The 26,946-nt window shown below is 40.7% G+C and overlaps 1 protein-coding gene across 2 annotated transcripts in view; it reads right to left on the bottom strand.

Annotated features, from left to right (window-relative positions):
- The window catches only part of BRWD3 (bromodomain and WD repeat domain containing 3), a 46,951-nt gene that overhangs the window by 19,106 nt on the left and 899 nt on the right, over positions 1-26,946 (bottom strand). For both annotated transcript variants that reach the window (XM_088151851.1, XM_088151850.1), the window contains exons 4-25: positions 26,222-26,281; positions 21,226-21,376; positions 20,715-20,813; positions 19,565-19,725; positions 18,781-19,002; positions 18,348-18,448; positions 16,002-16,072; positions 15,108-15,208; positions 14,176-14,216; positions 12,946-13,050; positions 10,848-11,001; positions 9,918-10,052; positions 8,993-9,121; positions 7,952-8,177; positions 6,128-6,295; positions 5,827-6,010; positions 5,084-5,177; positions 4,467-4,616; positions 3,275-3,351; positions 2,641-2,818; positions 2,390-2,506; positions 935-1,042 (exon numbers count right to left, since the gene is read on the bottom strand). In XM_088151851.1, coding sequence (XP_088007977.1) covers positions 935-1,042; positions 2,390-2,506; positions 2,641-2,818; positions 3,275-3,351; positions 4,467-4,616; positions 5,084-5,177; positions 5,827-6,010; positions 6,128-6,295; positions 7,952-8,177; positions 8,993-9,121; positions 9,918-10,052; positions 10,848-11,001; positions 12,946-13,050; positions 14,176-14,216; positions 15,108-15,208; positions 16,002-16,072; positions 18,348-18,448; positions 18,781-19,002; positions 19,565-19,725; positions 20,715-20,813; positions 21,226-21,376; positions 26,222-26,281 — 2,832 coding nt within the window. The remainder of the gene's footprint in view (positions 1-934; positions 1,043-2,389; positions 2,507-2,640; positions 2,819-3,274; positions 3,352-4,466; positions 4,617-5,083; positions 5,178-5,826; positions 6,011-6,127; positions 6,296-7,951; positions 8,178-8,992; positions 9,122-9,917; positions 10,053-10,847; positions 11,002-12,945; positions 13,051-14,175; positions 14,217-15,107; positions 15,209-16,001; positions 16,073-18,347; positions 18,449-18,780; positions 19,003-19,564; positions 19,726-20,714; positions 20,814-21,225; positions 21,377-26,221; positions 26,282-26,946) is intronic.

The raw sequence follows: 26,946 nt of genomic DNA on the forward strand, positions 1-26,946 counted from the left end.
TATTTGTCAAAAAGCAGCAGAGATCAACAGCTTAGGGTTGTTTCCTATTTTTAATTGTAAAGCACACATCGGCCAAGAGCATTTAAAGCGACTGCTCCTTTTGTAAACTAACATATAAGGTAGACATGTCTTCTTACTCCAATTCTAGCAATGCCGTGGATGAAACATGGGTGCCACTGGGTTACTGCGTTCTTAGAACCAGAGTGAAATCAGGATATGGTTACACTAAGCCATTGTGCTGTTACTTTACCGGGACCCCCCCTCCCCGAATGACAGCTTACTGTTGTAAGCAAAAGAGGCCACTGTGGTCGTTCCACAAGCCAACTTAGTGTTATACGTAAACAATGCCAGTGGAAAAAGAAAACGAACAGAATGACGGAACGTGGCGCATAAGGCATGTAACACAATGAGCAGCTTTGTCAGGTGCACCAAGAAGCAGGAAGGAGACATTTGTCTCAACAGCAACTCTCAGAGTTATCATGCCACTCATCCAATGGGGACAGTCAGACAGAGAAGCTCAAAAAATGATCATATGTATCGGTGGAGGAGCAGGAACACAAATTCAGAGGAGGCAAACGTGCAGGTGTCTCATGTTACTTAATGCAAAACTAACCAATCCATTTCCTTATCCTCAGCACTGGACCGACATCATGACATACCGGATAACATGCACTACAGAAGCCGATTGGGCAGAAACGTTCGGATCCTGTCAAACTCCTTCATCACGGGGAGGGTTGACTGTTTCCAAGAGCACTCTGCGAACAGATGACTCCCCAGTTCAAATCACAGCATCTCCAGACAGGGTTGGGGGAAACCCTTATCTTAAACTATTATCCGAGAGCTGCTTCTGAACAGACTATTGGTTGGACTTAATAATAAAGTAGGTTCTGGCCACTAACAACCACACACAATAAAATTATTTTTGGTTGCTTACCCTGAGTTCCATTTTATTCCATGGCTGCTTTTGCATGTTAACACTATAAATTTTTGCTTTCCGGACTGCGCGCACATAAGCTTCATGCCCTTGCCTGAAATAAATTATCTGTAAGGAGGGAAGAGAGGGGACAGGGCTGTTCATACACTGGCTTCAGAAAGGAACTTCCATTAAAAGGTTTTATCTATCTATCTATCTATCTATCTATCTATCTATCTATCTATCTATCTATCTATCTATCTATCCATCCATCCATCCATCCATCCATCCATCCATCCATCCATCCATCCATCCATCCGATTTGTCACTGCCCATCTCATTAAAAAGCAATTCTGGGCAGTTTACAGAGGAGGTAAAATCAATTAAAATACAATATAAAATAATCTTAAATAATTAATAAATAAATGCCAAGGGATGATAAAATTGGCAAACAGCTCAGGGAGTGTCATCAGGGCATCAGCCACCCCCAGGATTGATTACAGCTCTTGTCGCCCCACGCAAGCTGACAGAGCGAGGTCTTAAGTCCTTTCTGGAAAGCCGGGAGGGTCAGGGCCCAGCGCACCTCTGGGGGGAGAATATTCCAAAGGGTGGGGGCAATGGCAGAGAAGGCTCTCCTCCTGGGCCCCACCAGCCAACACTCTCTGAATCCTAAAAATAAACCCTATTTATTTGTTAATTACTGCTTGTCTTTGGAGCTCCAGAAAGTACATGATTTGCGTATTACGAAAGGGAAGGGCACCCAGACTAGTAAACTACATCTGCTAACAAATCGTAACTTCTGATGTTCAAAACCCATTTTCTTGTTTCATCAAAAGGTAGGGGAGAAAAAACGATTTTGCATGGTGTCCAAACCTGGAGTCATAGTCTGTTGCATAAAACAGATGATAAGTTGCCTTTTTGACCCAAAGAATCCCCAGCTGCCCAGCCAGGCGAGCTGCTTATGCACCCTGAGTATGCAAAGGGGCACCGGAGTGAGACAGCAGCATAACTGACATTGAATTCTGGTCCTTGGGGACCTTTGCTAAAAATTGTTCCATCTGAGACCACCTCTGCAAATGTGTCTGCAAACCAAATCAGAACATCAACGGGCCTGAAGTGTTTTCCAGTTTTACTGGCAAAAATGACAACAAACTCAAAAAGACTTCTCATGTAGTACGGTTCTTATCTGAGAAGTCCTGCCTTCAGAGCTTCTTCAAAGTTCCAGGCTTGCAGTAAAAAAGCCACCCTCTTTTCATACCAAACAGCATTCTTTGTTCTGACATAATGATTACAATATTTTGAATCTATTCTAGCTGTTCCCAAAGACAGATTCTGAACATAGCACAAGCCTGAAATGGGACTGTGCCAGCATGTCTGAAAAGATGTACATCTTAAGTTTTATTATACCTGGTTAAAAATAGTTGTGCAAACCTCTTTGGAGGTTAAGCTGAGCTATGAATTTAAATTTGTGTCTACCTCATCTCCCATTTGCGGGACAAAGGGAGAACGGCGTGGGATGGTATCCAATATCCAGTGGGGAGCAAACCATTCTTCTGTAGGTTCAGCATCCATTGAGAGTAGTCCGCTGGGTTTCTTAAAAATGGAAACATTTCTAAGTTCAAATGCAAGCAGAGGGACCAAACGGCTGACGCTCAGATCTTAAGGCGGTGAATTACCTCACCTTAATCAAACGTTTCTGAGTGTGTGTGTCTTTTAAACTGGCTTACCTTTTTTCGTGTCTGTTTGGGTTTCTTGCGCTTTTCTTCCTGTCCTTTTGTCTCTTTGACCTGTTCGTCTTCGGAGCTGCTACAGATTTGGCGAGCCGCTTGCCTCGTCTGTCTTTTTGGAGGCTGGAGATTAATCCCAGCATCGGCTGTCCAGTCGGAATATTCGCTGGACGAATCGCTGAAATGGTCACGTTAGAAAATACTGAGAAACCGTGAGGAGGATGAAACGCAACCCAAAAGGGCTTCAAAGGGAAGCTTAGAGTTTGTGGCCTACCTAAAAGTAATCATGTAAAGCAGGATTCCTCAACCTTGGCAACTTTATGACGGGTGGACTTCAACTCCCAGAATTCCCCAGCAAGGCTGGCTGGGGAATTCTGGGAGTTGAAGTCCACCCATCTTAAAGTTACCAAGGTTGAGGAATCGTGATGTAAAGGGAAGGGTTACCCTTCTCAAATTTCTTTCTTTCTAGCTTCATACAGATGAACACGCACCGTTTTCATCGACCCCCCAATTCTCTATCTACAAAAGATTCTTGATATAGTATGTTCATTCGAGGGCCTCTGAATGGTCTACAGAAGCAGTGTGCTTTTTGGGTCATAAGATATTCCCTTTTCACGGAGAGCAATAAAAATACCTGGAGCTGCTTTCACTTTGCCACGCAGCTACGTTGTCATCTCCAGAGGCATCGCTGGTTCCAATGGTATCGACTTCCTGAATTGGGGGGCGACAAAAAGCAAACATTCTTCTTTTCTTTTCTTTTGGTTGGGGTCTTCCTAAGTTAGGAGGAAACTATTTTTTTTCAAGTATTTAGAGCAGTGTTTCTCAATCTTGCCCACTTTAAGATGAGTGGACTTTAACTCCCAGAATTCCCCAACCAGCATAGCTGGCTGGGGAATTCTGGGAGTTGAAGTCCACGCATCTTAAAGTTGCTAAGGTTGAGAAACACTGATTTAAGAGTCTTCTGAATGCAGCACTTACATTATGATTCCTTGTATTCTCCGATCAAGATAGGAATGTTTTGTCTTAATTAATTAATTATGATTTTAAATGGCCACTCAACTTACAAAATTCAACTCTGGGCCGCACACAGCAAATAAAAACAAAACCACAATGTCCCCAATGACAAAAACAGCCAAAAATCAACACACACACAAAACAACAAAATACATCCACACACACTAGACCTCCCTCATCTACCATCCTGGGTTCAGTGCCCAGGGGAACAGCTAGGTTTTCAAAGCCTTCTTTACAGCAGTGTTTCTCAACCTTGGCACCTTTAAGGTGCGTGGACTTCAACTCCCAGAATTCCCTCAGCCAGCATACTGTTTTATAGTGTTAAAATGCACGAGACTAACAGGGTTAGGGCCAGTCAAATCTCAGGGGGGAAATTATTCGATAGGGCAGGCGTCTTAACAGAAAAGACACATTTCCTAAGTCCCATCAGGTGATAGTGTTTCAAGGAAGGGACCACTTTGTTGAAGCTTGCGGGCTGGACCCAGACAGGAGGTCCTGCAAAGAATCCTTTTACTGAATGCCAGATGAGGATCTGAACAAGAGGAGTCCCCTTTCAGAACTCAGCATCAGTACGTTATGGAGGCTTCTGGCTCTAAGAGTACCATATCACCAACATCATCAAATTTGGAAGCCCCTGTTGTCCAGTGCACGATAGCAAAGGGAACACTGTATTTTTATTGTTCTATATTCTCCTGGCATGGATTTGAAGTCGTCTTAATTACAATTGTTTAAATGAAAGCGAAATAGGAAAGCAAAAGAACCCTAGGCAATCGTGCTAAACCCCACCAACGAACAAGCCTTGGCCGTCTCACCTCCGAGGAGCTCTCAGAGTCTTCCTGGGCGTGGGCGCTTCTCCGTGCATTTTGTGAATGACGCTCGATGGTGGAACGCGTTTGATAAGCGTGCTGTCGCCTGCGTTGGTTTCTGCGCAAAGATCGCCCGCTGCCGGGCTGATAATCGCTCTTTTATCATAACCAGGAGAAACAGGAGACAGAAATTCAAATTTGGGGGAGAAGCCTTTGCAGCAAGAAAGGTTCTAAGATAAGCCAAGTCTTTGCGATCTTGAACGCAGCTATCCACAGCGTGAGTGGAACGTTACGCAGCTCAGGTTCCAGGCCCACGTACATGCCTTGCCTTCTTGCTTCTTGTACAAACATAAGCTACAACTACAAATTCAGAAACTCCTGCTTCAATTTTGCTTGAATTCAGATAACTCTGGTTATTTTAAAGTTTGGAATTATAAAACATAATTGTATTCAAATACAATTCTTTTCTCCATAGGCCTGGCTTCTACCCACAATTTCCCTCGCACCCAACCATCTATATCCTTCCTTTTAATATACTCCATCATCCATCTGTATATAGGGTGGCTAAATTTCCAACTAGCTAGTAAAGAAGGTCTGCGCCTGGAAGAAATCACATCTCTCACCCTCTGCAAAGTGTAGGATGGCTTTCTCTTCTTTTCAAGTGTATACAGGTGAATTTCTAAGTCACCTTTGGCTGCTCGGCATTCCTCCTGAACTCTTCAGAAAAAAGAACAAACTTGGGTTATTGTCCAAATCTTTTCAAAGACCTAATTTACTAATTGACTGTTATTTGCTTCTAAATCTTTTTCTATGTTCTTTTGGGGAGGAGGAGGAGGGACTAGTAATTTTACCTATTGCCCAGGGCGGACACATTCACTCCAGTTGAGAAATATGGTTTGCCTGGGCAGGGGCCCAACGTTGTCCTTGCTAGTCAAAGATGCTAGTTGCTGGCTTTCCTACCACCAACTGGTTCTGCCTAGCAGGGAGAAGCTGCTAACCCTATCAGTGTGAAGGGTGAAGTTCTAACTTCAGCTGTTCTCAGCAAAAGGGGTTTGGAGTTGCAGCTGAGAGAACCTTCACCAGCCCAACATCATCTCCTGCATTCCTCAATTGAAGTGGGGAATGATTTGCAACAGTTTAGTGACTGTTCTGGCCTTAACTAACTTGTTGCTTTGAAGGAGAAACTTTTCTAGACAGAGATCCGGAGGGGTCAAAAACGTCTAGCTTTTTCTAGCCAGATGAAAAAATCCACTGGGCTAATTTCACAAGATGCTGAAGAGACCGCACCGCTTACCTATATGGGGAGATCCTAAGGATCATTTTAAGGAGCTCAGACCACGTGTTCCTCGACAAAACCACTTTTTACCTGCTAATTCCAGGAGGCAGCTCATTTACTACTACTCTCCTACTCCACGCCATGAGATCTCTCTCCGTGGCAATCTGACTTCTAGGAGCATTGTGGTGCATCTGCCGGACACCTTCAATCTGACCGCTCCGTCTGAGCCCGACATTTGTGGGGGAAGCAATATCCAAGCTTGGACTTCTCAAAGCTGCCAACACAAGCAAAACAAAATCACAAAGCTAAGCAAGCATTTTTTTTTTGTTTTTGTTTTATTAAAAGGACAGTGGAGAAAGTTGTGATTTTCTACATTCTCACACTCCCTTACTGTTAACAGACGGTAATCTGTTCCGTGGAGGGTTTGGAAGAGCTTCACCTTCACTGAGCCTTCTGAGATCTTGCTCTCTTTGCAGCTCTCTGATAATTCCATCAAGGATGCTCTCTTCTTGATCATTAGTCTGTTGCCCAATCACTTGCTCCACCACCTCACCATCACCTTTGCGAGATCAAACATAGAGTAAGCTGAGAGGAACCAGCAATACTGCATTTCTGGATGGGCAGGAACACTGGAAGCGGGGGGCTTTGGGGATTTCAGGGGCAAAATAGGTTCCTTAACATTTACAGGCTTAAAGCATCAATTTTGCCCCTTACAGCTTCCCCCACAACCATAGAAAACATGGGTTGATTTCTGGGAAGTTCAGGGTTCTAAAAAAAGACCCCCATTCCACCCTTTAAACATCCCCACAACACACACATTGAAAACGTTGGTCCTACCCATTCCAAAGTTGGCCATACTTGCTCTGATCTTTTGTTTTTGATGCCCTGACCAAGTCCTTCCACAGACTTGGCTATCTTCTTTTTATACATTTATCTATAGAGGTCCCCATTAGATCTAGCCCACTGATGTTAGACCAGGTACAAACAGACACTCGTTTTCATCTGCACTATTCTGTTTTGCTGGAAGAGATTAACACTATTTCTCTTCTGCAATTTGTTGCAAAAATGTGTTGTTACATTTCTATTACTAAACCAAATCAACTGCTAAAATTGACTCGTTTCTTTTATCTATGAACAGAAGCAATTATCTGCCCATAGCATGCTGACATCCAGAAATTCTAAACTTCAATTTTGCAAGTTGTTCTGAATAGCTATGATAATAACAAATATACCACGGTATGAAAGTACAGCATGCTACATAATGATTAAAAATATTTGGTAGAAAACTAAGACACATCATGCTTTGAAGACCTGGTTCTGCCACTTGGCCTGGGGTGGGGAGGGAATACCTCAAGCATGGGGATGGCTAGCCCCATAGAGGCCTCCTGTCTTCAGCCTCAGATTTTTCATCTTCTTGGACTCTCCTTCCCCTTTCTAGTAATGTTTTTAACTGATGTTTTATGTATTTATATATATTTATGTTTTTAATGCTTGTTGTGAGTCGCTGTGATGGAATGGAATTATGAAGGCCGGAGTCAGGGAGAAAAACATTTTCTTTCATCTCCTGAGGCACGAGGGAGAGATAAGAGGATGAGACTGGCACCTCCCTGAGGAATTCACAGTGTTGTGGCTGGCATTACTTGGGAGCTGGGGTTTCAGTCTGGGAAGATTGATGTCAGGCCTAGCCCAAGGAACTCCAAGAGACCATGTAAATTCAGTCCAGCTATGTTTATTAGCTACAACCTCTAGCAAGAATCTTCCCAGACTGAAACCCAGCTCCCAAGTAATGCCAGCCACAACAATGTGAATTCCTCAGGGAGGTGCCAGTCTCATCCTCTTATCTTTCCTCACGCCTCAGGAGATGAAAGAAAATGTTTTTCTCCCTGACTCCGGCCTTCATAATTCCATTCCATCTTAGTCGCCCAGAGTTCCCCCATTGGGGGGAGATGGGCGGTTGAGAAATTCAATAATAAAAGTAAATAAATAAATAAATAAACAAACAAACAAACTACTGTAACATGGGAGGGATCAGGATAAAGAGCAGTTGATCCTAAAACAATACTACATTCCAAATGTACAAAGTGAACATACATCTTTTAGGGAAATACCATAACTGGACCATGACTACCAATCATGTTACCATCTATGGGCCCTTCTCACAGACAGCATCACAAACAAGGCGCAGATCACTTCTGCTGTGTTAGAAATCATGTACCGTTTGCTACATAGCCCAGTTGAGGGATAAGTTGTTCATCTTTACAATTTTCCCGCCCTGGCACCAGTCGCTGGTATCTTGTGGGATGAGGATTCCCATCCACATCTACCAAGAAGGGGGGAGGCATGAGATGCGGCGCTTGTTGGGTTTGTTCATCGAGCACATAGTTATTAGCATCACGGATCAGTGGGCGGTAATCTGTATGGAAGAACATCTGATCTGGAATCTACATGAGACACAAACTTAGACAGTCAGTGCATATATGCAAATCATTATTAATTTTATTCATACAACACGACTTCACAGATAGGAGATCCTTATAGGCCAGTCAATTCCTCAGGAGAATGATATTGTACTTATTTCTAGAATCGATTTATTTCTAATGTTCTCATCTAATATGCTATCTTTTTTGAAGGATAGATGTTATCTGCCACGGGCTGATCCAAACCCTCAAATTTATTTTATCAACTTATATGTGGCTTTAAGCACGAAGTGGCTCTTTTCAAAGGAGCACATTCCATCAAACCCACATACAGTCTATATGTATACGCACAACAGAATAGATGTCAACGATTTGTTGCTTTTATTAAACAAGCATAACTTTTGCCCTTGTCAATACAAAGAGAAGGTCTGAAACGTGGGACCAGCAGCTTACACCATTTCAAAAACCACAGGAGTTGAGATCCTTATAGGCCAGTCAACTCCTCAGGGGAGAAAACTCTATTGTATTTATTTCTATAATCAATTTATTTCCAAGGCCAGTTCAAGGTACTACTGGCAGAGATTATGGAATCTGTAATCCAATATCCAAAACGCATCAGTGGAAGGAAACTGCACTGAAGGAATTAACTATTTACAAATACCACAAATCAGAAATGACAAAGGTAATTTATTGGAAGCCTGTATTGGCTTGAAGGGAGCCTTAAGCACATGCTTAATCTTACCCATACGTTTACAATATTTATAACCGTTTAATTTGAACTGTATCATGCTAAGCTTATTTCTAGCGCAAATACAGCTCTAGAAAGTACCCAATCTTACCTTTTCATAGTACTTATTGCACCCAAAGCCAAACAATAAGAGGTGGCCATGTGAATCTGTACAAGCAAAATGCTGACCATCTGGGGAGAATTTGCAGTCAAACACTGCACCATGGCCCTGGCCCTCAATCTGTTAAAAAAAAGGGGGGGAAGAGGAAGAATTCACGCATACAATCATTTGAAAAGATTTAATTTTTCAAACCAAGCCCCTAAATTAGGTCTATTTGTCTTGTTCAGTTTCAAATGTGTTCATCTTTCAATCGGATATGCTTTTCTTAACGGCTCAGAAGCTCAGACAGATGCTAAGAATTCTTATTTTCAGTATGGGAAACAGCAATGCTGCAGCAAAAGATGGTGCAGCTTTAACCGGTCTTTTGTCTTCACACATTGGGGCATCTACAGCTTGCCCTAAACTAAGAAAAATTAGGATTCTGTTTTCTGGTGAAAGGAATCTGGCCGAGCGGCCATGTGCTGGGTCCCCTTGATGACCCAGTGTCACCTGGTAGGACTCAGAAAGTGTGCCTTTTCTATCATGGCACCTGCCTTGTGGAACTGGGGCTGCAAAGGAGATTTTTATAGGGGCCTTTTAACTGATTTTGACTACATATGGTGTTTTTATCTTTGGTTTGCCACCCACAGTTTGTAATGGGAAGAAGGAATAACCTTGAGGAACAGAAGGAGGACCTGCAACCAAAACAATGGCCAGATAAAAGAAATCTGAGTCCTGGCCAGTATTATATTAATATATTAGCATGCGTGACTTTGGCTTCCTAGTCTGGTCTATCCTGAAGGGCCGACAGAGTTCCACTAGTATAAATTTGAGAAATAAAGACACGCACAAGAAATTCTCATAATTTTCTCCGCAGATCTCACACCTCCACAGAGCTCACAACCAGCTGACCAGTCTGTCCCATGCCAGGTCTTACCATGTTGAAGTAATTGCGAATTTTTGTTCCTTTCTCGAGGTCCCAAACGAAAATGTTCCCATCATGGCCGGCAGAGAGCATGATCCTTTGGTCAAATGGGTGAGCTTCTAAAACAAACACTTCGTCATCGTGGCCCTGCAACAAAGGTAAACATAGTCATCGTTCACTGATGGATTATATTTAGCGTATTTATACCTGAATTGCAAGGCTCTCACAGCAGGGTGCCAAAGGCTGAGGAGAGGCTGAGTTCAACACACCTGGGAAGCCAAATGTTACCCACACCTGTTTTACAGGTAAATCCAAAAATGAATCTGGATTTTTCATTCCATCTTTCTTTAAGGAAGCATGCTTAGCTTTATTTGATAAATCCACTCAATGATCGGAAAATAAAATATAATCAGGAGATAATTATGTCAAGCACTTTATTTGCATCCTGCTGATGCTTTGGGCATCTTTGACAAAACAAACACTATTTACAATTCTTAATGCAGCAACACAGGATGATAGTAGGGTTTCTTTTCTGGCTGATGATTAATGATTAATATAATAAAATATGGGAAATCAATGGGAATAAGCCACATGTAACAAATTCAGCCAAATTCTGCTTCCCTCACGCAGGCTGCCAGGAAATTTGGATTTTTTTTCCAACAAAGTTCAACAAAGCACAGCAGAGATTGGAACCTTTAAAGATTGATGCCTTTAAAGTGCTGCTATCTTAGATGTTTTATTCAAAAGCCACTCCAGCGTTGGCCAATGACCCTTGCTGCTCTAAAAGTTTAAGTTGGCTTCCACCAGCATGGTCAGAATTTTGATTTGAAGAAGTGCAAATTTCAAACTGGAGACACTGGGTTTCAGAGCGTGAAATGCCTACAGAACTTTAGAATGCAGATCTCTGGAATAAGCCAGTTTGACTATTTTTTTTAAACTTACAGATAAACTATGGAGAAGCTGCCCAGTAGAAGAATTCCACACTTTCAGAAGGAAGTTGTTCACTGCTGTAATGACAGTGGCATCGTATCGATCCCAAGCCACCATAGTCACCTTCAGCTTGGATACTTTGTCTTCTCCAGACAGGACATTGTTCCTGGGAAAATTAAAACAACCACCACCACCATTTACTAAAGGGCAAATTATCAATGCTGACTTAGAGCTAAAATAAATGAGATGAAATATCTCTCCTCCAGCTCCTTCTTGAACTGATAAATGCAATCATGGGATAAATTTGAACTGTTATAGTGCAGAAATTGACCCTTCCATCTACCCCACCCACTATGTTGCCTTCTAATTTAATATCTCCTAGAGAAAATGTACAGATCCTGTAAAAATGTACAGATTTTGTAAAATTAATTTTATCTTCTCTGTAAACCACCCAGAGTCACTTTTTAACATGGGCGGTGACAAATCTGATAAATAAATAAGTAAAACTTATAGGTCTCTCCCAACACATTAGCTACAATTCAAATCAACATTCCCAACAGCTTTACTAGTTTTCTCCCCAAACAACTTATAGGAGATCTAATAATGGACCCCCCACCATGACATTATATACAGCTTCACTTTCTCTGTAAGATGAAGTTGACCATCATCAATGCCAGTTTCCAAAAAGAATCTAGCTAGCTCAAAGCAATATATAAAAATTGAACCAAAAAGGGAGTATGTTTAGAAAACCTAAATACATCCACACCAGGATTGTAAGATATCCTCAACTTAATACTAGATTCTGAGGGTTTTTTTCAGTGAAAGCTATATGAATTTCCATTCCGATGCAATTTACATCAACTCCTCTTTTGAAGAAAATAAAAATTGTGAGTGACTTCTCTACATTTCATAAGAGACAAAAAGAAATAGGGAACAGAATTATATGGCTCAATCTTGACCAGCCTGAAAAAATGTAGATTGGATATAGCATATTAGTGTTTTTCAATACTGCTGAAAGACCTAGATGGTTTGAGTTCATGGAAATAATGAAACCAAAAGAAATGTTGATGGGTCTGTTCCAGAGAGAGAGAGGTTTTGATCTAAATGCCTCTAACTGCCTTCCCCATCTCCCCCATGCCTAGTAGAATACATTAAAAAAAAATACCATGAAATAATTTTAACACCAGGCAAAACAAATGGCCCTAAAAATAAACAAGGAACTGAAATTTAGCCTGAACATCTCATAAAATCAACCAGGTGCAATCGGAGAAGATCTGCCTTCTAATATTCAGGGCCATATTCAACTCAGGCTAAAAAGTACCCCTTTTGGAAAGTTTACTACCTTTATAATGGAACAAGAACCTCTCAGATACAACTCACGGTGAGAGATTACGGGGAGGCTGGGAAAGGAATGGAAGAGAGAGCAGACTTAAACCATCAGGAGACAGAAGGTGAGGCGGTTGGTGGTTTATCTCATAAATGGCAACTTAGCCCAGGTGGAAAGAAAGCTGGGAAGAAGCGTTTCAAATCATTCAAAGGAGTTCTGCCTTAATGAACACTTTCTAAATGACGCTGGGAAATTCCTCCCAGTTTCCAGGATTCTGTATTTATCCTCAGACTAGCATTAAAGAGACCTTCCTGAAATTTATGTAGTTCTTGCTTCTTTGATTTTGCTCAGCCGTCTAGGGCTTCACACTTACTTTATCGAACAATTCAAGTCTATGGAGTTGGGGAAGTTGTCCAACATCCTTCTTTTGAGGAATGCATGTGCCCAGCACTCTATAATTTTGCTGTAACATCACATATGTACAACCACAAGTTCCACATGTAACAGGAGGATGCAAAACCAAAAAAAGGAAGCGTCTGCTACTATCATATATACCAGAACAAACTCCAGCAAGGTTCCTATATCTCTTTATTTTAAAAAGAAACCTTGCTTGAAAAACCCGAGTGGGAGAGCAGTCTGGTTCAGTGATCTGGCTTAATTCTCAGTGAGAAATAAGGGTACATACATAGAGAGTATGTACGTACAGAACTTGCACTGCCGTATTTTCAATTATTTGTATTTCTTTGATCATAAGAAGCAAAAATAAAAGCTTCTGATTTTTACCCAGTCATTTTGGTGGCCATATCCAACACTATGTTCTTCCATTCTTGCTGCTGATATTGCCAAACTCTCGCTGTTCCATCTCTGCTTCCACTGACAAATCTTAACCTGCATTTCAGAGTTAAAAGAACAATTACTCCATGCTACTCAGCCCAGGCCCTGCTTTATCTATGTCCATGTCAGCCTCCCGTCTTCTGTGTGCTCAAAGGCTGCCCGAGAACTTTCCCATCTTATCATCTGCCTTGAATTAGCAACTGCACACAAGCTATTACCAAAGAAGAACATTAGCTTTGCAGGTGGGAACCAGCCACAACTTATTTTTTTAGGGCCATTTAACATATATCAATCACCAGAAGACTGCACAGCCAGCAACCTCTGACATTTCTTAAAGGTGGAAATTTCACATGGAGCTGATCCGATTAGCCTTGTATAGTTTGCAGCCAGAGTAACACCCACCCCCTCCACCAAAAGCCTCCTCTATGTACTTAGTTGGAACCTCTTAGATATCTTTGCAGACCCTCCTCTAGTATTGAGTAAAGGTTCTACAAATAAGAGTACTTCTTAGTTATGGGGCCTGTCTGGGAAATGTCTTCACTGCAGTTAGCCTCCTTTTGCCTCTAGCTATAATTTTCTTCTTGTTCCATATATTGCATAGGCTATTTTACAGTTCTTGTTAGTTTAAGTACCCACATATTATGGGCATCCTGGCTTTTGTGCTTTTACCCTTATGTCTTTTCTCTGGTATGCATTAAGGAGGTTCATTTTATCTTCTTTTTTCCACTCCTTTAATGTGTTAAAAAGGCTGGCCATTCCAGAAAATGGCAAGGTGGATTAGAAATATAACATACACACACACAAAGAAACTTCATCCAATGAAATGCTTTTTGGTACAGTCAGTTCAAGTTCAACGTTTGTTACCCATTTAATAACTATGCACTGTAAAATCAAGAGCGTACCTGAAAAGCTGCCTGTATCTATTACTGATTACCTTACATTTTAATTTAGGGATTATTTAACAGCTCATGTGTTTACTGAATGTGCTTTCAGGAAGGCTGCTTAATATTTGTAAAACATGTAAGGTGTTACAAAAGGTAGGGCAACATGAAATACCATTAAGGGTTTAGAACTGGACCTTCCAGTTGCTTTCTGTTCCTTAGTCACTCCTTTAAGTTTTTTACAAAGCATTTGAGAAAAACAGCATTCTAGTGGAAGAACGCCTTAAGAAATCCTTACCTGTCTCCATTGTTGCAGAACTGAACAGCAACAACCTTGTCCTTTAGAGTAATAAAACAATGGTTGTAAGCAATACTTTTGTTTCGGTCAACTGTTCAACATTTCTTCCCCTCTGCTCCATTCCTCCCACAAATATTTCTCTCAGTTGTTACAAACCAATTAGGGGCAAGCATCCTGAACTATGTGAAGTACCTATGGATTGCGACTACTCAGAATTGATTCCTGGTTTGTTGGTGGACCATTCAAGGACCAGCAGTAGCAACTGGTGATAGTACAATCATAACAAGCATGAAACATATATAAGATGGTCAGCCTTGTGCCCTTCAGTCTCCCAGTATCACCATGCACCAGGTGAAATTATTACTCTCAGAAGCTACTGGTATATGAACCATCTGCCATCGCTCCTTCTGGTAATAATTCATGAACTGGGCACCTTCTAAACACGTGGACTTCAATTCCCAGAATCCTCAATGATTATGCTGCTGGAATCCTGGGAAGTGAATTCCAAGTATTAGAAGGGTGTCCAGATCAAGAAAAATCGTGATCCATTGTCAACTTACAAGAAATTGGATCTCTGTGAAACAGAAGCTATATTTTCTTATTTGCTGAATCATCAGCTTGCTGGTTTATATTACAACACATAATTATTGAAATGGCTCACAATGCCATATCTTTAATAATCAAAGAACGTGCTACTTCCCTAAAGAAACATTACACATGCGTTGGTAAGGACGTACTATCTTTTTATAGGAAAAGGTATTTTATTGGAGATTTCCAAAAGAACCAGTAGAACTGCCTCTTCTGTTGGAAAAAAAATGTAGGCTACCCAAAAATCCTTCTCTAGAATTGTGTGTGTATCTCTCACACATAATACCAAAGTCTTCTCTTCAAATTTAATGAATAAATCCAAGTTTCTCCTGTTTAGTCCTTACCATATGAGATTCTAACTCTGCTATTTTTTCAGGAGATTCAGAGCCCAAATAATATATTCTTATCACATGATCTGTGCTTCCTGTTGCAATAAACATGCCACCTAAAAAAGAAGAAGGTTGGGAGAAAAAAGAAATACGAAAGTTGTCTTTAATATTTCAATCCCTGAAGCAATTCAAGGGGTCATGCCAGATTTCAAAATTAGTTTTTCAAAGGAGCAACACATCTGATGAATTTTAAGCATTCTGTGAAGGCGTCTAAAAACCTCCCCTAAAATTACTGTATCATTATTGTAATTTGAGAAAACTTAAACAATCAACATAGCATTTAGAATACTAACACAGAACTAAAGAAAGCCATGTGTATATTTTGTTAATATGTTAAAAAAAGGACAATAACAAAAGACCATATCATAACAATTGTCTCCCTTAGGTTTCAGGAGAAGTATTCGAGGATGAAGGTCCTTATAAGATAGCTTTGCTTATAAAGTTAGCTGCTAGCAAAACCAGTTTGTTCCAAGTGGAATATAAATTTAATGCTTGTCTATTTTACTGCAAGATATAATTTCTATTTCTAAGTTTGCAAAATGTACATGGTCAACATTTCTGACCCTAGAACAGCTATTGTGGGACAAGAATCAGAATATTTCAGTAACAAAATACTCTACACACATCTATAAATTATTGCCTCTGAACAACCAAGTAAACTCACTTCCTAGCTCCCAAATGTTTATTGGATATTTTGATCAGTGAAGATTAGAAACCATCAGAATGCGTCTCTGCCTAATCCAAAGAAAAACTGTAGAAGGCTGTTTCTCAGAAGCATTTTATTTTATTTTTTATAAAAGATAACTATTCCTGATATAAATTTGCTAGATGATTTCTATTTCTACATACCAGAACTGAAAGATGAACAAGAAATTTGAACACCAGGTCTGGATCTCTCTGTAAATTTCACCGGCCGATCCCTGAAAGGTGACGAGGGAGCATTTTAATTACTTTATATTAGATTGTGCAGATGCTATTGTAACCTTGTTAAGAAAACAGTTTGAGTTTGTAAAATAGGTTTCTCCTGAAATCCAGAGTTACGAATATGCTGGGGAAATAATTACTAAATTAATAGCAGTTTGCAAAAGAAAACTGACAACCTATTGGTTTATAGCCTGTGAATATCAACTTAAAACTAAACAGGGACATCTGATCCATTAAGTAAACACTACTGGCTTTTATGAAGTTTAGTTGAATAATATTGCTAAGCTTACGTTTTTGAAATACCCCTTCGCTGACAGAGAAAATCCTAAAACTCTATATATTTCCAAAGGTCATGAATCTAAGGAACTACTTGAACTATTCTATCAATAAATATATGCGGCATACATACGTTCTTTAATACACACATTCAACATTGTTAATTCTAGATGAGCCTTTAATAACGCTACTACACATTTGAATGGCAAAGGATGTCAGTGGTAAATATATTTACACAAAACTTTCACAGAAAAGGTATTTTATAAAATGTATCTGTCCTATTTCCATTTTTTTAAAATCCTAACATAATGCAATTTATTTATTTATTTAACAATGACATTGAAAGACTTAATATAAACATAGCTGTAATTAAGCAAGTAAAATATTAATAAAACCCACAAAAATATCTGAAGTCCCATACTCCTTAAACTCTACAAAGACAGAACCACAATGCAGAACACACTCAGTAGCACTAGTCAACTCAGCACGTAGGTGAACAGATAGATCTTTAAAGTTGCTGTTACAGCTAAATAGGGAAAAATCAAGTCAGGAAATTATACTACTAAAGCCAACCATGTTGTTGTCTATCTCCTTATGACCACTGGTAATTTCAAACGTTTCAAGGACAGACAGAAAAATCTAACCGACACAGAAGACTAAGCCTGCAATTCTATATTCAATGTCATGGGAATCAGCAGCAACAAACCCAAACAGAATTACTTCTGAGCATCCCCGTATAGTTATTGCACTGTTCACTAGGCTCCTTAAGATATCAAGATTTCATTCATTTTTTGGGGCGGGGAGTCTCAGACTCCAAAAGTTAAGATAAAACTTCAATAAGACTGTACATTAACTGATGGGTTCTGCTAAATAGATTTACTTTCCAAGAATTTAGCTGGTCTTTTTGCAACTTTCTTAACCTCCCCCCAGGAACACCTCACTCTGCATATCATTCTGATATGGCATGACTGGGAGAAAAAGATTTGAAATTTCACTTGAACAGAGATCATAATCTCATTGGGGAACCCATGCTTTGCAGGCAAAAAGCCTCAAGGTAAATCTTTACCAGCCTTGGTAAAGTCCTGCTGTGAAGAAATATACAAATAAATCAAATCAGTCAAGTTAAAAGGATTTTAAGGAACAGGATTGGAAAATCTGTCAGAGTTTAGAGAACAGCTCTAAGACCTAATTACTTGGCTCACACATTGCACTACCCCAGTGTTTCTCAACTTTGGCAACTTTAAGATGTGTGGACTTCAACTCCCAGAATTCCAGAAGCATGCTGGCTGGGGAATTCTGGGAGTTGAAGTCCACACATCTTAAGTTCGCCAAGGTTAAGAAACGCTGAACTAAACCAAAACTTAGATAAACATATGGCTGAATATGATATGTAATTCCAGCCAATGTAAATCCGCTCCTTATAAAGAGAGACATCGATTCCAATTCTGTTTTTCATCCAAAAGCACAAGGAGAGATAAACTGGATCTTTTCATTTGCTCAAACAGAGTAATGCTTTGCACTTCCACATTCTTCCAATTTATCTCAAGCAAATCCCATACCCTCCAGATCTGGGATTTTAACATCTATATGTCTTAGCCAGCAAACTCAGCAGAAAGGTCCGTGTGAGTTGTAATCTGAAAGATTTTGTATTTATTTATTTTGATTTATTTATTTAATTTCTGTAGCCACCCATCTGAACCAAGCGACTCTGGGCGGCAAACAATTCTAAAACACTAAAAACAATTAAAAACAATGCAAAAATAAATATATACAGCAGCTGAGAAAATTATCTCGGATCCAGAGGAATCCAGAATGTTTGCCCATCTTCATTCACAACTGATGCTACAATTAATTATAATGCACTGATGTTTCATTTTATATTTCTGTTGTGCTTCATCCTAAGGGCTAATGAACGGGACTTTCCTTCCTGAAATTTAATAGCATGGCTGCACAATAGCAAAGGCTAACATAATAAATCAAATAAAAGAAACATACTTAAATTTCATTGTGTTTAAATGCCATTGCCAGAAACAAATTGTTCCATCAGCACCAGTAGAAGTGAGGTATCGCGTTGTTCCTTTTCTTGCTGGGGAAAACTAAAAATTAAAAAAAAGAAAAAAAATAGCGGTAAGAAACAGGCAACGTAGTTTTCTCGTGTACTTTCCATTTATAAAAATGGAACAGCAGCCATCTGCTACATGAAAAGTTACTGAATACATGGCTTTGATAGAGGCCTGTTTTTATTTACTTTATGTTAAAGGAACTGACAGGTCAGACCAGAATATTCAAAGAGCAAGTGATCTAACAAAGTCAAAAACCATTTGAAAACGATTAGCAGAGATGTAGCAAGGAAATGCGGTTTTAATCCTTGCTGTTTAGCAAAAAGCAAAGGCGCGGGAGGAGGAGAGGGAATTTTTCTTTCGCTTACCTGTATGGAAGTAATGGAAGCTGAGTGGCCCAAGAGCACCGCAACTGGTGCACAAGTTCGAAGACACCAGACCCTGACTACCTTGTCACAACTGCCTGCAGCAAGGAGGGTGTTCTCGTAACTGACAGCCAGGTCAGAAATTTCAGCTGAATGTCCTCGGAGGGTTGAAAGCAAGCGTCCATTATCTGTGGCCCAAATTTTCACCAAGCAATCATCTGAACCCTAATGTTTCACACACAAAAAAAATCCCAAAGTATAACATGCAGAAATGCCATTCTTTCCCCTACAAGTCAAGAGACGCTTTGTGCATATTCCTGCCTTCCTTCCATTTGCACTGTGCTCTACTGGGGGGTTCCCAGGGGCATCAAAACGGTCAATGCAAAAAACAAAATACTAAGGGGACGTTGGTCTGGCCCAACTTAATTGGATAGCTATGCATTTTTGATATAAACAGGTAACTTGCGTACTGCTGAGCTATTTTTCAAAACAAAAGGACCATCAAGGGACCAAGGACACGATCCAACATTACTCCTCAAAATTGGAAATCCAAGCGCAGGAGGAGATAACCAATGTTTTGGGCTGCAATCTCCATAACTTCCTAGCCACCGGTTCGACAGATGGTACTCCAAATATTTGGAGAGCACCAGGAGACCACCCAGTTTCAGAAAAGTTATTTTATAAATTCAGTATAAAATCCATTGTATGAAGAGGCTATGAAAAAAAAAAAACCCAGCATAGCAAAGTTGTTCAACATTATGGAATATTTCAGTTCTCATCTACTCACAGTGAAAATTCGTCTCCCACTACGATCAAATGCTACACAATACACAGATGATAAATGGCCCAGGATTCTCTTGTGCATCTTGATGTGTTGATAAAAAGATGATGGGAACAAATGGCTGAAACGCCCATATCCAGTTGACTGTCTGGCACATATTAGGTTCACTGCAAAAAGGAAGAAATGCACTTATCCTCCTGATGATCATAATCTTCAATCCACCTCATTTTAATGGTCTACTCCTGTCCCCCACCGAAGCAGAGTATTATCCTGTGTAAGAATTAGAACTGGGTATAATACCTAGGCACTTTTTTGGGTCTGTTTTGGGGAAGGGGTGACACAGGAAAAGTATTCAAATTTTTAAAAATTATCTTTGCTTCTAAAGTGGAACTAACTTTTGCTATTGCTTTAACAAATGAGGAAAGGCCTATGGTAGGGTTCATTTAGAACAGACCAGCCCAATGGGAGTGATGCCACGTTGTGACATAACACCAGTTTAGGGAGTCATCCAGAGAGAAAAACGTGGCTCATGAGGAAAATTCTTTAAGTCTGTTTCTCACACAATAACAGTAATGTTCATTCGGCCAATGACCAGCAAATTATCTGACTCCAAGTTTGGTATCTACTTGAAGTTATAATGAAACACTGTCCTAGTTTAACCATTCGGTTCCAAATTGTGCTCCTAAAATTATTACAGATCCTTAGGCTTGAAATGGCAGCAATGTTTTTGTTACTGTGGGGGGAGATAAAAAAGAAATCCTTCTACTTTATCTTTGGAACACAAGTCACCATTTCCAAACGGCCCCACTTAAGGCTGCCTACTCTTCCTTACTGGTGAGATGGAAAGGGAGAAACATTCAGCTCTTCTTTAGTATGGATAATTCTTGCTTGGGGGGTGGGGGATATTACAGCATTTGGCTGGCTGGAAGAACTGTCAGTATCAGGAACTCAAGGCTGGACTGGAATCTCCAAGGATGGAAAGCAAGGAGCCACAGCAGCTCCTCTCTCTCCTTTTTTCAAAAAAATTAATTTCCCCCTTACCTAACCATTCTTCCTAAAAGGCCACTTGGATGTGAAAAAAGAAACTGGTTAAAGAAACGATGAACATTAAATGGAAATGTGTATAACATTAACGCAGAACAACGATGTTCCTTACCCACGTTCGGTGGCTTCCCATAGTTTATGGGGACTTCGGGAGGTCTGCCCCGATGCAGTGCTGCAAATGCCGAGCCCTTCCAGGCCGTGTGCCTGCATTCTGCGCAAACGAGATTCAGAGCGGGTCAAAATCTTGACTTGGAGCAGCCCACTGATTTTTTTTCCTGCTTCAAATGATCAGCACCTCTTTTTGCTTCTTCCCACCCCTTCCTTCTCTGGAAAGCTGTTTGCAGGGAATGGCTTTCCTTACTTCTTCAAAAACAAGGCAGGGCACAAAACCCATCTGGAAAAGCCACGTTTAAACAACTGTTTCCAAAAGTGCCTTTCGATGCTTTTAAGGTTTTGATTTACCCATTTCAGTTACGCTATTACTAACTTATCTGAAGAGTGATGTACTTAAAAATAATACTTTAACTGCTTTTCTTTGGTTAGTTCTACTGTACGTAACTTTGTTGTAAGTCACCTTCCTTGCCTCTGTAAGGTGGAATATAAATAAAAGAACAACATCTTACCTTTGGCTGCCCTTAGTAAAGACTGTCGTCCCACTCCTAGTAAAGTCTGCACTCCAAGTACACTTTGTGGGATCTCCTTATCTAAAAGGGGTCCAATCCGCTCACAAATTTTGAGAAGGTAATCCGGGGGGATATGAGCATTGGCTGCTACCTGAATATTTTTAAAAATAAAAACATGAGCAGGCATGGTTTAGATCCAACCTTGAGAGGGGCAGGCAGAGGTCAAGGTAGAAAGCATTATTTCTCTGTGCAATTTTTTAATGTTTGTGAGTGACCCACCACCCTTCTTATTTCACAGACTAATTCTATACCAGTGTTTCTCAACCATGGCCACTTTAAGAGGGGTGGACTTCAACTCCCAGAATTCCCCAGCCAGCCATGCTGGCTGGGGAATTCTGGGAGTTGAAGTCCACCCCTCTTAAAGTGGCCATGGTTGAGAAACACCGTTCTGTACCCTAACAAGAACATCAAAACTGAAAGGAACATATTCATATCATGCTTCTTCCCTCTTGTGCAAATAATGCAAATCTATTGAATCATGAGTTATCTCATAGATTTGTCCTTCTGAATAAGTAACATGCATCCTTAACCCGGAACCTTGTGCAAGGAATATTCTCATTCATTTCAATGCTAGTCTTCACTCTTTCATAAAAGCATCCATACAATTTCTCAGTACTTCACTCCTACTTTAACGGTTTGATACATTTTCATTTTAAAAAGCCTGGTATACAGCAAGCAATACAAAAGTCCTGTGCTTATTTTTTCCAAGAAAGCCAACCATTTCCTGTCCCCAGACATGTGACTCAATCCAGAAATCACAGCAAACCATGAGTTGGCTTCCAAACGATACATCCAGAATTCACTGCCACTAACTATGGTGGTTGGAGTTGAACAGCAGAACCTCTAGAAAGCAATAGATCTAAGATAAATGTATATGACACCCTTAGCTGGTCAACACTAACCAGCACTAACCTTGTGCAAATCTAGGAAACACAGTCACCTTGGGGGGAGTGGGCTGTGTCAACCTGGACCAATCACACATGTTCTCAACACAGAAGTTGAGATCTCCCATCTGATTGTGGGAGTTTTTTTTTTGATAGTGTTCCCCCCCCAAAGAAAAAAAAAATGACAGCCAGGCCAAAATGGCTGCTCCCAATTTAATTGGAGAGCTTTAGATTTGAATGTCTGCTGCTGGATCTCTTTGCTGCAGGTTCAATTCACCTGAGGTGGCATATTTAGTGAGCTGGGTCTCACACACACAGTTATTAAAGACTCCGGGAATCTATGCATGCCATAACTAACAGTACACAGTCACAGAAATATTCTCCTGACATTCTTCCATGAATAAAGGGGTAGCCACTGTACACCTGAGGTTCAAGGATCAGCATAAATTAAATTTAAAAAGACACATGACATGCATTATGCTACATGAACAGTTGAATACTGTCATCCACAACTTCCCAAGTATCCATAGAGATGAGATTTCTACTTCACCCAAAGCATAGCTAGGCAGCCAAGAAACACCAGACTTCCGCGTATTTCATGAATGGTGCAGGCACCGGACCAGAACTAGGGAGACCCACGTGCAAATCTGCCTTCAGTTACCATGGAGACTTTGGGCCAGCCCCTTTCTCTCAACTGGATCTCACAAGGTGGCTGTTCTGAAAAATTATAGGAGGGGGTGCTATGTAGACCACCCAAGGAAAGGCAGGACATAAATAAAAGGAAATGAACCGCTTCACCAGTTACGTGGTATAATGCTGCATCCTCGATAAGTTAGAAGATTATCTCAGAAAGACTGGAGATCTAGACCCCCAGACCCCCTTTGAACTCCAAAGAAGTTCAGATTTGAATCTTGCCAAGAGGTCCAGTTTCTTACAATTGCCAAAGGCACCTCTCTACAAAACCCATAAACCTGAAAGGAGCAAATCCCAAATCCAGAGGCACCAGACATCACACTAAGCTTGTATATTTTAATCATAGATTATTGAATTCCACTTGGGTTTATACAACCTGCTAGTCTATAAAGCATGGTTTACATACCTGTTTCCCACATTACACTTAGCCAAAATCGAAGCAGCCCTGCTAAGGCTTAGCAAAACGCATTAACTCTGATGCAGCCTGAACTGAGAAGTTTGTTTTAGCTATGAAAGTGAAGAATGATTAAGTTTACCTGTGTCTGTTTACAATAATTTCACCTAGCGGTTATTGCCACATCTTGGGAAGAATGGCACTTGTTAATTAAATCTGTACAAACCATAAGTATGAGAAAAACACTTTGGTTTTTATTCCTTTTTGATAAAGCTGTCACAGATCATACCTCCTTAGCAGGTCAGAAATAAGTACAATTCAACCTATGCTAGAACCACCAGTACTAGCTGTAATACTGCAATTCAGATACTTAACTACACAACATAACAGCATAATTGGTTTTCACCCTTAGCCCTTTATACAGAATAAATCCTTAAAAAGAGCAGGACAGTCAATGGTATAGACCCAATTCATTTGTAAATTAAGAACTACTTGACTCTGGCAGACAGGTGCTAATGGAAAAACATTAAGAGGTTTAGAGATTTGGGGATGGCAAGTATCCTTGCTAAAGGCAGGGGGTTAACAAAACAATGAAGCCCCTTTGTGTTGTAAAAACAGCTGCAACCACAAAGGGAGGGGCACATTCACACCTCTTAGGAACAGTACCCATTATTATTCAGCTGGTGACCAACTCTTCAACATGAAATCCAGAATAGGACACGGTGCCATTGACATTTTTATAAGCAATGCCCCATCATTGCTTTATGGCAGTTTTGTTTCTAATTCAACTCAGCTGGGAAGCAGGCAGACAGGTAAACCAGATTTCCCTGCGATGTCCTTCAAGCCTCTTTGATGCTCAACTTGTTCAGGACTAACTGACAAGTTATCCTGTTGGTCAAGTTTTTTTAGAAGTTTTTTTAGATTGTGAAATGGGAGTGCGGGTGGAATTGGGGGTGACATTTTAGACTTCAACTCCCATTCGCAACAGCTAGCATGCCAGGGATGTGGGCTTTGGGAATTTTAATACGAAACAGGAAAAAAAAAACACCACCAAGGAATCATGAAAAGACATACTGAAAAATAATGCTATGTATTTGTACAAGTAGCTTCTGGTGCTTAATGGGGTTCATTCCTATCTATGTTATCTAGTACAGTTGAAATTCATCAAAGACTACTCAAAATCACTTTGGGCTTAGCAGATTAAAATAAGAATAAAAAGGAAACGCAGCTCTTAATATGAGGAAAAAACGGCAATTCACACATCTTACTTTTATTGTTCAAATTGTGTTGGCTTATTTCAATTGTTTAATACTGGTATGAAAAACAGACCGGCTAATATATTAAAAGGGAAAAGAGGAGAGGAGTGCCCATTACAATTAACCAAATCAAGTTTTAAGTGAGGTTTCATCTTCTTTGCTCACACAGGTTACATGTGCTTTCCCCCCTATTTAAACAGCAGTAATTTCAAAAGCAAAACCCCATAAGCATCCTGGAAAAAAAATTATGGAAAGTGATATTGGCTTTCTAAGAAATGACTTGTTGCAGGATAAAACTGGGATTATTCTTGGGAAACTGTGTAATTTCAGTTTGTTCTCCACTGTGGAGGTAAAGGGAAACTACTTCATAGGCAGGCATATCTTCTGGCCTATGACAACAAAACTGAAAGTTAAAGACTCCGAATGTAAATATTTTTCTAAGAAAAAATCAACACTGAAAATTGCAAAATCCCTAAACCATCTCACAAACGTTCCTCAGAAGGGTTCTTTAGTCATTTAGCTTACCATTTCTCTGAAAGTATAAATGTGTGCACACAAAATACAAAAATTCTCCTCTTTTTGAACTATTTCCTTACGAGTATTCTCAAAACACCAAGCCCATGGAATCAACGCAGACAGAAAATAAGCCAGTCGTATTTAGAAAAAAATGGCTACTATTTTCTCCTGCTCTCAAGTATTCCCACTTGATATAGAAGCCCCAGATATACTGATATAACAGTTCATACTACAAAAAAGGTACAGCAGAACATGTATTTCCACTGAACTATCCACAGAATGCAAGTATAAACAACTCTTCTATACTGATCATGTTGTATTAAATATGGTATTCACCTACTGTACAACTGAGTTTAGATTCAGAACTGAAAAGGTATTCCCACATACATTGGATCTAGCAAAATTAATTTGCATCAATGCATTAGTGGTTCGTGTTCAGGAAGAGCTGCCTTCAAACCCCATTTCTGCATTATGCCTTGACCAGAATAAAGAGCTGCAATGAACAAGTTCGGCTCAAAACGTTCTATCAAATGCCTTAATTTTTTTGCTATTCCTGTTTTCTATAAATTGGGGAACATCTCTTTCTTTCACAAGGAAACCCAGGAGTTTTCTTCATTTAAAACGAAATACATATTGTCGCTGAGAGTCATCATGCATAAGCAAAATATAATTGTTAGGTTGAAAAAAGACATTTGCATTCTGTCACCAGCGTCCTAAACAGACCTAGGATGTAGACCCAATGTCACCGGGCCTCCATACGTTCCCTTTCTAACTAACATGACAGGTCCGTGGAGAGAAAGGATAATATTTTTCTTAGTAATACAGAGAGACGGGGAAAAAAAACCCTCCTTCTCTTGGTTCCTATATTGAAAGGTACAGCCAATCAGCTGGCAACTCTCATCGCACACAAGGAAGTCATATCTGATAGACGCAGCACGATTGGTCTGGGCTGAAACTTCTTGGACGTGCCCTCAAATAACCCTCCCTGCATTCTCTACAGTACATTTTCTTGGGGGGGGGGGGAATCACACAGAAATTACTCCAGAAATCAGCCAACAAGGGACGCCTAAAATCCACATTTTCCTAGATGTTCTGCTGCAGCTGAGAGTGGGGAAAAAAACAAGGAGGCTTTTCCAACCCCCCCCCCCGCCACTACAAGAACGGCTGAACTTGAAAAGCCCATCTTCACTCACCAGATCCTCAAAACTTCTTCGGTGCTGCTTTCCCTGCCAATCCAAACGCCTCGGGATCAACTGGCGAAGAGGAAACAGTTGGCCAACGGTGAAATGCGTGCGTGAAGTGGAAGGCAAAGCAACTTCCCTCTCCCCCCAGGAAGGCTCTTGCTAATCCGTCCATGCACAGAGGTTGCCTTTACATGTTGGGTGCAGCTGTGCTTTGTTAAGCCACAGCTGACTCAATCAGTGGCCAGACGCCGAGCTACGAAGGTTCCACCAAAATCCACCAAAATCCAACCGTGCCTTGGCTTACAACGTGGAAGCGTCCCCCCGTATCTTTGGAATGGGGTCCTCCCCTCCGCAAAGCGGGCGTCTAGCAGCCCAATTTAACCCAAAGTAAATAGATAAAATAAACCACTGTGGGTCCCCCGAAGGGACTGGGTTTGCACCTCCTTGCTGAGTGAACGGGGTCCTCGGTCCCTGCCACTGAGAACCAAAATGCACAGGCTGTCCAGCCCGCCCTGGTTAAAGGAGGAACAGCCCTTCTCCTCCCCCCGCCCCCCACCCCTGCCATCTCTTCGCAGAAATGAGGAGGGTCTTGGTCCAGGGAAGCCCACAAGGGGCTTGGAAGCACAGAGTCCAGGGCTTTGGGCTCAGGCCCAGCGGGCAACCGCTCTCTTCCTGGTCTAGATACCAACTCAGATGTACGTGTAGAAAGAGAGGGAGAGAACAGTCACAAACAT

The sequence above is a fragment of the Python bivittatus genome, unplaced genomic scaffold, assembly GCF_059951505.1.
Source record: "Python bivittatus isolate LINGU-HERP-01145 unplaced genomic scaffold, Pbiv_v1 ctg000670_np1212, whole genome shotgun sequence".
Classification (NCBI taxonomy): Eukaryota; Metazoa; Chordata; class Lepidosauria; order Squamata; family Pythonidae; genus Python; species Python bivittatus.